Here is a 12,505-nt window from a genome sequence, read left to right on the forward strand (position 1 = left end):
TGTGTATTTGCTACCTTTTATCTAAAAAAGGCAAAACACATTTCAGATCCACTGAGCTCTGCATTTTCTTCATTATGTTTGCATTTCAACCAGCATCCAAGACTCTTCCAAGACACAATTATTCAAGAGTTTTTTTCTGTTTAGCTAACAAAATCCTAGATGACTTAGCAAATTATGATTAGGAAAATGCAAATGTAATAAACAAACATGCAGACTCAAAGATATCTTTATCTGCACAATCCTCCCATCCTGTATGCCAAAATACTACAGCATGTTCCAAAACGTATCTACATGTGTTCCAGTTTCTGAATTTGTTTGGTTCTCCTCGGAAGTTTCTGTCAGAGGTTTCAGGAGGTTCTTGTTTTTCATTTTCTCACCCCCACTGCTTCCGCTTTTAGTGGCTTGACGTTCTCATCTGTCATATACTAAGTTGCATTTCAGATGTTAAAGAATTTACCATCAGAAACTTGTATTTCGTATTTGAATAAATAAAGGCATGCCTACCCTGATCTCCAGTTACCCTGGAAATGATTACAGCACAAAGAGAAAGTTCTAGCAATACTAAACAGTGATTCAAAAGTAATTCTGCTAGCCAACAATCTTCAAGAAATAAGCTACTTGCCACATTCTCACCATTTTGACACAGATGCACTCTGTTCTCTCTCTGTCTCGAAACCCCCTCAAAACCAGCCAAACAAACAATGAAAACAGATGTCTTAAAAATACCAGATCACACAGGAAACACAGGCAAATTCACAAGCTCAGTAACATCTGAACTTAAAATTTGTCTCCCTGGATGGAAGACACAACCCCCAACATCCTTCTCTGAGAAAGTTCATTGCTGGATAAGCATGGGTAACCACATTTTCTTCAGCAGAAGTGTCTTATGATGACATCATATAACAAGCAATCTCTGTAATGCAAACAAAGGGCCCCTATTTGCACAATTCGGTGGTTCAGTGGAAAAGAGCTTATTCTAGCACTACTCTGACCAAACTTCTTCAGTAGGGACCTCTTCCAAACCTCCTTTGCTCAAGCCTCATAAAGAACTGGTCTCTCAAGACCAAGCTGAAGATACACATAGAACAACTATTCCTTCTAAATACTACTGAATTTGTTCCAATGAAAGAGCTCCCTTTCTCAAAGAAACTCCAGTGCTGCTGCTGACTCCTGTTCAATAGGAACTAATGGAAACAACCACATGCAGTTACTGCAGAGCGCTGTTCTCTTCTCAGAACACTGTCCTATTACTAACTCTGTAAGTTCTGCTTGCATCAAAGTGACAGTAATTCTGGATTTTTTTTTCTTCTCTCCATTGCTATTTATCACACTTCCACACCTTTGAAATGCTCTTCAAAATATGCCTCTGATAAGGATGGAAGGGAACAGAGGAGGAAAAGGGGAAAACTCAAGACTACAACAGCTAATATGCACTGTAAAATCTCAACATAGACAGGTAACACTGGAGGTTCTGCCTTTTAGTGCTACATCAGTATAGTAACACCAGCCTGCCTACCTGTGGATTCTGCAATACACGCAAAAGCCAATGTTGCTTTTTCCTGAGGAGGTAGGGAAAAATAGAAACCTGATCAAACACTCAAGCATCCAAATAAAAGTCTCTTCATATCTTCTGCAAATCCTTCTTTTCACAAACTTCTCCCAGTACCTTTAAGACAAGATTACTCTAGCAGCTCCTGAAGAATTCCCCTCCAATGTCACACCTTGATTATTAAAACAGGAACTTGGGAAACATGGAATTTGCACTTCTTTATATGCAGTTTCATGAGTCTGGCTTGTGTTAAGTGTTCAGACACCCGTGTTTCAAAAGGGGGAGTAAAGCCCTGAGCAAGACAAATCCCAGTCCATGGCCTGTTCATGGGTCACTGCAGCTGCACAAAACTGGTGCCACACAGGAGATCAGATGAGGCAATTTCAACAATGAAAAACTCATCAGTTGAAAGAAAGGAGATATTACTTTCATGTTACAAGGGGAAACTAGAGATCAGAGAGACCAAAAAGTTTCCAAAAGCTCACTCAAAAATCAGAAACTGATCCCTTCCTCCCCCCCAGGATGCTAGATTGCTAGATGCTGTACAAACGCAAGCTCAGTTAGGGACATAAAGAGAACGGCAATCCAGTTTCCTAGCTCACATGTAAAATGTAACACAGTAATGAAAGAAGTCACTTCAAAGCAAGCTAGTCACTGCACGATAAACTACTGTAAAGATACATACAAAGAGATCTGCACCATCACCCCACCGCTTTAAAATAATGCATTTTATTACAGCACTACACAAACTGTTGCTCAACATCAGGCAACTTCCTCACTACAAGCTCTGCAAGACCTCATTGATAACTACAGTCACATTATAGTGAATTTAGAAGAATGGTAGTCATACGTGACTTCTTCCAAAAGTAAGAGATGAAAAACTGAAAAAATCCAAACAGTTAAAACGACTTAAAGTGGAAACTGTTCCCCCTCAAGGGAACTATGCTTTTACAAGATTTTTATCCCTGAAGAGATAAATGGAGTGTCATGCAATTTGCTGCAGCTGAAATGCATAGCAAATAGTATCTGCAGAAGCAGAGGTCCTGCCCACATATAACAGGCACTGGAAGTTTTACAGAGCTGTTCTGTAAGCAACAGCTTGCTCTGATACTCTATAAAATTCTGTCACTATTGTACCATGGATACCTGTGACCAGTAGCTCTTACTCTGCATGTAATTAAGGCAGTCATTATTTAATAATACTGCATATGTGTAAGTGTAACGAGCCCTGGAAAAGGCCTTGCATTTGGAAGAAAAAAAAATATGCAGCAACAAATGATATTGCCAACATTTAGATAATGCTTTATTGCCTATTTCAGTTAAACTGCAATCTGCATTTACTATCATAACAGACAGCATTTATTTCCCAGACTTTTTTTGATATATGTAATACTGAAGGCGTTTTTGTCCCTTAACAAAAAAGGACAACACTGAGCAGTACTTGATTACCACTGTCATTGTCAGTCCTATCATGAGCCCAACTTGTAAGACTATATACGATCTAACAGTTAAAATCCAAGAGCAGTAAGCTGTAAAGAAAATAATTTATGAACACATACCTATAATGGAATCCCTTCGAAAAACATCTCTGTCAAAAATATAAAATGACAGATGGCGAAAGGTCCGAGGAATTTCACAGTAAAAGTCTTCTCCATAGAAGGGGCTGGGTAAACAAAAAAAAAAAAAAACACAACATACATAAACAAAAATACACACCAAAAAAAAAAAAGAAAGAAAGAAAGAAAGAAAGAAAGAAAATTAAAAAATTAGTGTTGGTATCCTGGAAGAGCCAGTGCATTTATACGTCACACCCAGAACATCACTGTACACCATGATGGTCTTTCCCAACCATGAATGTGCACCTTTAAGCACTGTTCCACTTTGACTCTCCCCAACTACCTTTCAATGCCCACAGAACAACATTTCTTAATGTGCAAAAAACAGATACTTCTTGTTATCTGGAAGACAAGAATCCCTAAACGAAGAGGGCAGACTACATTATTTGTTAACATACAATGTCCTGAAAGGCAGAGGCGCCCCTACTGCCACACTATGCTTACAATAGACCATTACAAAAGAGATCACAAAACCATACACACAAACAGGATAAGCAAAATACAGCATGGTTAATGGCTTTTTAAAAAAAAAAAAAAAAAAAGTTTTTTTTTTAAATTAAAACACCTACAGGCACTGCCTCTTTCCTCATCCCCTGCAAAGTTTTTTACCTAAAGTCAGATTCAGTCAACTGATGGTAACTAAGCCTTGGAGCTGGCACGATGCTTGTTACCTGATAGCACTGCGTATCTATTTTTGCATATTGGAATTTTATAGAATAAGTTATTTTACAGTAAAACCAGGTTTAAAAAAAAAAAAATACTATCTCAGCATGAAAAGTTCTTTAGAGACTTAAGAGACTGTCTTTGGATCCTACCAATTTAAATGGGGGGAATAATCTCAGACACTTAATAGCAACCCTTTCAGCTTCTCTCTATCCAATTATATGGTTAAGGATTTATTCCTAAGAACCATAAGCATATATCAACATCATTTATTCACTGACAGGTCTACCATTTGACTTGGAATCAAAAATCTGTGTAAGCCATGCTTCAGTAGATCTAAATGAGTAGATGCAATTTGAGTCATATGGACAAATACAGCAAGCACTGCAGATGTAGACTTAAAAATAAATCTAATTCCAACAAGCCGAAAGCCAGCAGGTTTTTTTCTTCCCTTTTTAAACACAGACCTCCTTATTGTCTTGGCTAAACACAAAAAATGGGAGACATGCTGGAGCTTTAATCATTATTAAGGGATTTTTATGTCAGAAAATTAGATACCCAAAGGTTATTAATAGTTCCTTGCATTAACCTTAAATTTTTCAGCATTTTTTCAGCAGAGGTCATTCTGTTGGCTTTTTTCAGGATATTTTACATCACCATACACTTCTGCTAGTATTTCTGCCTACAGTAAAAATACGTTCCCCCAGAATTACCACATTCCTTCAAGAACTAGCTGACAAGTCTCACTTAAAACACACAAGCACTGCAAATTATCTATGCACTCCGTGTTTGAAGGGAATATGCCACATTGATTTCATGAAGCCCAGAGACATCATTCAATATTCAGTAAGAACATTATTTAAGTCACTACTCCATCAGCCACACGGAAGAACACACACTGGATAAACAAAGCCCAAGGCGTAGCCCAAGGCATAACCCACGGCTTAAACTTCCACCACTGAAACAGTTTCCCATTCCTTGAAATAAATGCATCCAGCCATCAGTTACGGCAACCAAGGTGAGCCCCACTCAGTCATCCCTACTGTGAGGGCAGGGGAGGAAATCTAACAGCTGGAATTGGAAGCTGCTTTGACTGTCCCAGTTGCCCTCTCTGATTCAGCACTCTCAGTTATGCCCTCTTTACCTGTTCTGCTCCAAGACGGTTTATTTAGAATCAAGAATTCAGCAGCCACTGCTTCAGCCACAAAATACGTGAGTTCCTTGGTACAAGCAGCCTCTACCAAACTGGGAATTAGCCGATTGTCCTAGCAGCCATGCTTCTGCTGGCAGCCCCAAGGGCCTCATTCTATGCACATCACTTGGTGCAAGTTTTCGCGCACAGGCTTAGCCCAAGGGAGCTACACAAATGCATAAACATTGCCCAAATACCTAGTGCATTATACATGCAAAACACTTGCATGGTTCTGAGCCCTAATACTCTGTTCAGCCATAAAATTGTCCTTTCTGCTGGAAGAACACAACAGATGAAATTGCTCACTAATGACCTTAGAATGAAATGATACTTACCAAACTGTGGATTATGTATCCAATCCTCTATCAAGAATACAAGGGGAGCTTCAGTACAGTGGAAGTCTCAAGGCAATGTAAATACAAGTGAGACTTACACTGAGCACACTTTAATTCAGCTCAGCTGTTTCTGGGGGAAAGAGCAGGGAAGAGACAACAACTGGGGCCTCTGGCAAGTCCCCTATTAATGTTTGTCACTGGCGGTGGTCAGGGTCAGAAGATAACTAAGACCACACCATAGCAAAACAAACACAAAAGTCAGAAAAGAAGAGTGGACATCAGGAAGCATCTAGTCCCACACATGGTATCAGAAAGAGACTGATTAGCAGAAGAAATACCATGTGGGCTGACTTAGCCATGCAGGGATTGCATCTGGTCACTGCTTTTAGGCACAAGGCTTATTAGCCTCAACAACACCTGCTGGCTGGTACTCCTCACAGGACACATTATTTGCAGCCGCTGTCAAGAGAAGGGAAGCTTTGTTCTGCTCTTATACCCCTTGTAGATTCACAACCTCTCATCACTCAGGTAACACCCCTGAGGTGCACCGAGTTCTTAATTGATACAAGCAAGCCGATTTCTAACACAAGTGCACTCTCTCTGCACAACATAATTAGCCAACATTTTAAATGTAAGGATAGATATCAAGATAATTCTGATACCCCCTGCCCAAATCTTGTGTAGCTCTGCAAAAACAGTATCCTCTCTCTGAAGGATGCGAAAGTAACCACACAAATGCTTCCAGCTTCCACTTAAACGTGTGCTTTTCTTCCATGTATCTCTTCAGAACAGTACTTGCTTTGTCTCCCACCCGGACCCGGCAAGAGGTCGCAGCAGTCAAACAACATGATTTATTTCCCAAGCTAACGTATCTTGAGCACGAGCCCCAGGGCTCCAGAATTATTTTTCCAAAAGAATAGCTAAATCCCTCCCTCAGTGTCCCCTCTCTCCCAAAAGCCAGAATTAGTCTGATGGGGCTTCAGTGAGTGCTTTTATTTTGATATAGCAATTAATAAAAAGCAGCAGCATCTGCCTACACAGCCCTCAGGAGTCTTGACAAAATCCTCCAAAAAAAATACTTTCAGAAACCAAAATCTTTCAGAGCCAAATGAGTTCAGGTTCAACTTCCAGGTTTTGAGTTAAGCTTTCCTAGTAGATTAACCAACCCTATGCTCAGAAGGAATTTTAATCGTGCAAAGAGGAGAAGAAATAATATGGGTCCCCTCCCCAACCCTGCAGTGTAGGCTGCACATCTATATGGTCACAACAGAAGCACATGGACAAGACCAGTGTAGTCATTATTTCAGTTTCTTCTGGACTTCAAACAACTGATGGGACATAACTGCTGAGAGCATGATCTTGCAATGACAGAAACAGTGAACCTCTGCTGTAAATGCAGTTTAGCACCTTCCGAGTTGAATAGAAAACCATTTTCAAATCCATCTTCTTCAATAGACTACTAAGCTTAGAACAGTTTTACTAATTTATTTTTAGTATTGCTATCACAGTGATGAGAAGAGTAGCAGTACAGACATCAACTGTTCTTTAGTTATGAAATGGGCCTTGTTCCGAAGTCACTGTCTCTCATTTTCCTGACAGGATTAGAAATTACAGAGAAAGACCTGTATCAATTTTGAAATCCTTGCTGCAAGCTTTCAGGCACACAAGGGCCTGACTCTGTAGCCTTCTACTCCACATACCCTCTCTTCACACCCCTTTCTCATCTCTTTTCCAGTATATACCCATCACCTTGCTATGCTCTGAAGGGAGGGAAGCTCTACCTCAGCAGCCCCTTCTCAGGAAGCATAGAGCTCTTGCTGCACAGCTTTTATACACTCCCTACCACCAATACATACATCAATCAATCCCTCTCAGGACGCCTTCTATAGGATGCTTCTACAACTTGTCACAGAAGAAACAACAACAAAGTCAAGTAAAAACATAAAGAACAGTGCAATGGATTTGAATCTGCAGGCATACTTCCACCTCGACAAAAATTCGCTTGTTCTGAATGCTTACAGAAGCAAGAATAGCACAAAACCAAAACCAAGAAGTTCCCTCTAGGTATTGTTTCACTCACACACAGCTATCTCGCATACAGCCCTTCCCATTTCAAGGTATCTATTTTTTAATCTCTTTCTATATGTGTTTTTGCAATGGATATTTTCAGGAGGAGACAGGGAAGAAGAGAAGCAAATTACTGTGCAGATCAAGTGGAATGAAAGCAAGTAAGGAAAAGAATCCTTATTTCAAACATGATGAATGGGAACTTCCTCCCCTAGAAAAAGGTTCAAAATTTGCTCACTTTTACATGTTTTACTAAACATCAGAGGCATACTTACAACTCTAACTCCATACTATCAGATATTTGCAATGATTTCAGTAGATAGTATTAACAGAGAGGAAGAGATTTTGTAAAACATATCTCTGTGTAGAAACACTTTAGTTTCAGGCTGTGTTGCAAAACCTCATGCTTGTTTCTCAATACTTAGGATTCGCTAAAGCAGTTTTGTTTTTGTTTTGGCACCAGTACTTCAGTGGATGAAGTGAAATGTGTGATGAATAATAATGAAACCCCTCAAACCAGAATTCTTTGTGTATGGATTTTTTTTTAACTGCTTTTCTGATTAAAAGTAAGGATTATTAACATGCCACAGACAAAACTCCACATCCTCTATTTTAAAATGTTTAGAAATACTGGATTCATCCTGCTGCATGAACTGAAGACCAGAGTTCACATTGCCATGCGAGTAGGAAGCAAAATCAGCCAGTACAAAGGAGTACACTTGTTTGTCTCTACTACTAAGCTTTTTCTACTCCTTGGCTAATATGTTTTATACTATGCTTTGCAGCATATGTAAAGGGAGTGGGGTAGAGAAAAGAAAGTTTATAAGCCAAATAAAATCTGAATACACTTCAGTCTCCTACTAGACAGAGCTACAAGAAGACAAGCAACTAAGAGCCAAAGTTGGCAGATGCCATGGTAACTTCCTTAGACAATTTATTAAAAATACCTAGTATTATATTTGAACACAGATTTGGCATACGACATGCAGCAGGAAGTACATGGCACAGCAGGCAACATCTAAATCCAAACATACCACTTATGCCCACTGTTGTAAGTGCAGGCTGCAGTCCTCCAGACATCCACTGAGCCTAAGCAATTTTTATCTCATGCCACCGTGCAGACACCCAGGACAGTGTTGTGTTAATAGCCACAACCGCCCCTACTACACAGAGAAAAAATACAGCAGTGTGCATTTTCTCAACTCTATGCTCAGAAGAGAGAGACAGATACACAAGCTATAGTTATCATCTTCACTTGACAGTTGCTGGTTTGGCTCAATGAGGCTTACAGGGATTATGATAACTTGAAGCAGCAGCCGCTTGGCCCCTAGTCACCTCCCAAAATATTCTGTAAGATGACACACACAAACAACAGAAGTCACATTACAGCTGCATTTACTTTTTTTTTTTTTTTTTTTTTTTTTAATCACTCCAAGCAGCCTGCAACACCAACAATTGTTACTCACATGGGTGGCTTTTCATGTGGATAAACGCTCCCATTCATAAACCCTGCCTTGGGTCTCAAGGTTCACTTCATTCTCCTCCTTTCATTAAGTCTTGCTTCCCTTCCTGGCACCCTTCCCAGCTGTATTACTTCCCTACACAACCATACAGTCCTTGCCTTCAGTAATATTCCTGACCAGGCTGAAGTTGCACTCATACCCATCTTATCCCATTCCCTTAAAGGCTTGGAGTGTTCCAGAACTGCAGCCTATCGATATTAGGAAATCGAGCCACAATTAAATGTAGTTGAGTGCTGATGATGACAGACCCTGGTGCAGGCAACACGCTAAGGAGTGAACTGGGAGCATGCAGGAGAGAAGCTGCAGAACATGCTACAGCATCCAGCTCAAGGCCTCTTTACTTAAGGCCTCTGGACTGGGGAAAGCTGTTATTTCAAGGAGGTGAGCTGGCAACATAAGGATATGGAAGTAGCTAATGAACTAACTCAAGATACAACAGCTAATTTTGGCAATGCTGCAACTAAGAGAAACAACTTTGTGTTTAAAATTTGAGAAGTGGCCTGCATCCAAGATGTTATCGGAACATAAGAGAAGTTTAGCTATGCAGCCACGAACTCCAAACACAGGGAAATAAAGGGTTTAAGCAAGCCTAGAATTAAAAAATAACAACATTAAATATAGCAGTAGAATTACCTAAAGTTCTGAAAGCTATTGATTTAATCTGTTTCCTGATCTAATACCTACTAGTAAAATAAAGACACAGCAACCTCTTGTTAAAGAGAACACAACCTCAACTATGAATTTACAGTACATTTCACTATACACTCACAAGCACACTGCAGCCTTGTAGTTCTCACTTACCTTCACTGAAGACCAAAAAAAAAAAAAAAACAAAAACAAAAAAAACAAAGGCTGGGGAAAGTGCTTCTGGCTTCATTTGCTGTTTCATTCAGGCTTTGATCACTATGTTTAGCACGTGAAAAATTCCTCAGTGGAATAGTGGAGAACTAAATAATCACAGACTCAAGACGCTTGGCTCATCTCTCTAAAGCACACACTGTCAGCCATTTGATTCTTATCGTACGACAGTTTTTGCCTTTATTCATATCCTTGAAACAAATTTAGAGATGTCACATTCCTTCCATTCTTCACCTATGATTTGAGAAGCTGCCTTGACTTCCTGTTGCAGCTGACACTGCCCTTTAAGTGAATGGAAATATTTGATGCAAACAGCAAAGGCAAAGCCAGTCTTAACACCAACAAGCCAAGAAAGTTTATCCTCACAGAAGATCTGTAGCTAGGAACAAGTCCTGGATGGTGGAGCCTGAAGTTTGAAACTACTCATGGGGGAAGCTAAGTAGTTGGTTCAGCAAAGGAAATTTTTAAGCAAAATCCTTGTCAAGCTGTCTACTTGCAGCTCAGAACTAAAGAAGAGTTGCAGATCTGTGCACTTAAAAAAACCCCAGTAATTCTCACATGTTCCTTAGGACATAAAAATACTTGAGTCCCTTCATATACATCTGTACTAGGTTATATGGAGTAGATCCAATTCTATTCAGTGCCTTTGTGGATGATGGTAATATAAATGTTGAACAACAAATACAAAACAGAGAAGCGTATAAAATCCTGGCTCTAACTGACCCCTCCCTCATATCTTATGACTTGCATGTGACCTTCTTAGAATTTATTAGAAGCTTGTGCCAAGGAGTTTATGAAAACAGTGCTGCTTGAAGAGTTCAAGATTCTCTTCCTGGGAACCTGGATAGCTTGCTCTGATCAACCCACACGTTCACTGTGCTTGTCCAAAGATCCCCAGAGAAGTCAAATGACTCTGAAATACCTCACATAAACAGTACTTTTGATTTGCTCTGTGGCTTGCCCCTGCTGTAACCCTTGACTTGTTTCAGTCAAGGTGCTACCAATTTATACTCAACAGCAGCTCTCAAAATCTTCCAGCACAAGGCAGCAGAGCAACCATCCAGTATAATAGAAGCCAAGAGAGGCTGACTGGCAGGAATTAAAGTTCCTGACTGTAATTTATGAGTCCCACAGACTGCTGAACAGAGGAGTCAAGGTTCACCATGCTGCCTGCTCTCAGTTTTAAGATGCAAACTTAGACAAAGGGCTTCAGGCTCACAGAGATTCTCTTCAGAACACTGGTGAGGGCACGGGACTGGCCAATACGATGTGGTGGTTCAGTTCTAAATAAGACACCTTCTGTTGATTTCAAAAGTTACTGCTCTCAGCTGTCTTCTCATGCCTCTGCTGCAGCCTAATAAAATAAAATTCTGTTGCAGAAGATCAGGACACAGCTCAGGGAGGCAACTTCTTACACTGTCCCAGTATAAAATACGGGAGATCATGAGTCAGTCTGAAGGCTCTACCATAGATATCCCAAGGAAGCCAGAACTGGACGTTCATCGAAGTCCCTCTAAGAAGGAGAGAGAACTACTTCCTCTCCCCCATTTGCCAGTTCTACTTAAGTTTTACATCAGGAGACCTGCCTGGAAAAATAGACATTTCTGCAGGGCTTAGTAAAAGTTTAATGAAGCTCAACTGAGTAAAAATAAAAAAAAAAAAAAAGCAAGCACTCCTTGAATTTCCAAGTCCACAAGACAATGTTTCAGCCTGACTTTAATTATAAGCTTCTTCAGGCAGATAAAAAAGTAATTTTACGCAGATATGCTGGAAAAGATAGGCTTCCCGAGGACAAATCTGAATGTGAAGACATTGTTTCAGAGTCAGTAGTGCTAGGGCTGCATATGAAAACACCTTTCAATTCAGACATTCACACAAACTATCTTATTTCTCATAGACTACACAAAAATCATTTTTTGAGTTTATTGAAAGATGGGGGAGTTACCAATATGAATGAAAATACAAAAAATTATTAAATCTTACTTTATAGCAAGCCAGCCCTGTATCAGTCATAAAGCAATAAAGTAGAAAATAGGCATGAACAACAGAGTACAGCTAGCGTTCTCTCCTTCAAACTACAGTCAAAGGCTATGTCACCCACTTCAATGCCAGCCACACAGATGCTCAGGCAGGATTTGATTATTTTAGTCATGTATTCGCCTAGCTTCTCATCCCTGCTCCCATCTAACATCGTATATCACAGCTGTGATACCTCAGAAAAAGGGACACAACACATGCTTCACTATTACGTTGGCAACTGCCTGGCAAAGAAGCACCATACATGAAAGCAAGCATTTCTCTGCTGCATACAAATTACATGGGCCTTAGGGCACATAAGCCTCACTTGCCCAGTAATTCACGGTTACTCAATGGGTTGAATCAATTTACAAACAAGCATTAAAGAATGTAACAGCATGACTGGCTCCTCAGCTATGCGCTCATCTTAGTCTAACAAAAAACAATAGGCGACTGCAGTACAGTCTGAAATCATTTGAAAAACATCTTCCTCTGAAAATCTATGTGCTTGTTTTAGTACGTGTAAACACAGCCATAAAAGATTAAGTAGCTGTTTGACTGTGCCTCACTAAAAAGCAATTCCTATTCACAGACTAGGAAGACATCCCAGTTTTACCACTCATGTAGTTGGGATTTGAAACAGAAATGCAAGCACAGAGAAACACTTACATGTATTAATTCAGAAT

At 39.9% G+C, this 12,505-nt stretch overlaps 1 protein-coding gene across 9 annotated transcripts in view; it reads right to left on the bottom strand.

Moving 5' to 3' along the window:
- The window catches only part of RASA3 (RAS p21 protein activator 3), a 179,604-nt gene that overhangs the window by 79,298 nt on the left and 87,801 nt on the right, over window positions 1-12,505 (bottom strand). For all 9 annotated transcript variants that reach the window (XR_013926372.1, XR_013926373.1, XM_080377413.1 and 6 more), the window contains one exon: window positions 3,109-3,212. Coding sequence is in view for 7 of the 9 variants with exons in the window: in XM_080377413.1 (XP_080233539.1) it covers window positions 3,109-3,212 (104 nt within the window). In the remaining 2 variants the exon portion in view is untranslated. The remainder of the gene's footprint in view (window positions 1-3,108; window positions 3,213-12,505) is intronic.

Source organism: Falco punctatus, assembly GCF_963210335.1.
Source record: "Falco punctatus genome assembly, chromosome: 2".
Taxonomy (NCBI): Eukaryota; Metazoa; Chordata; class Aves; order Falconiformes; family Falconidae; genus Falco; species Falco punctatus.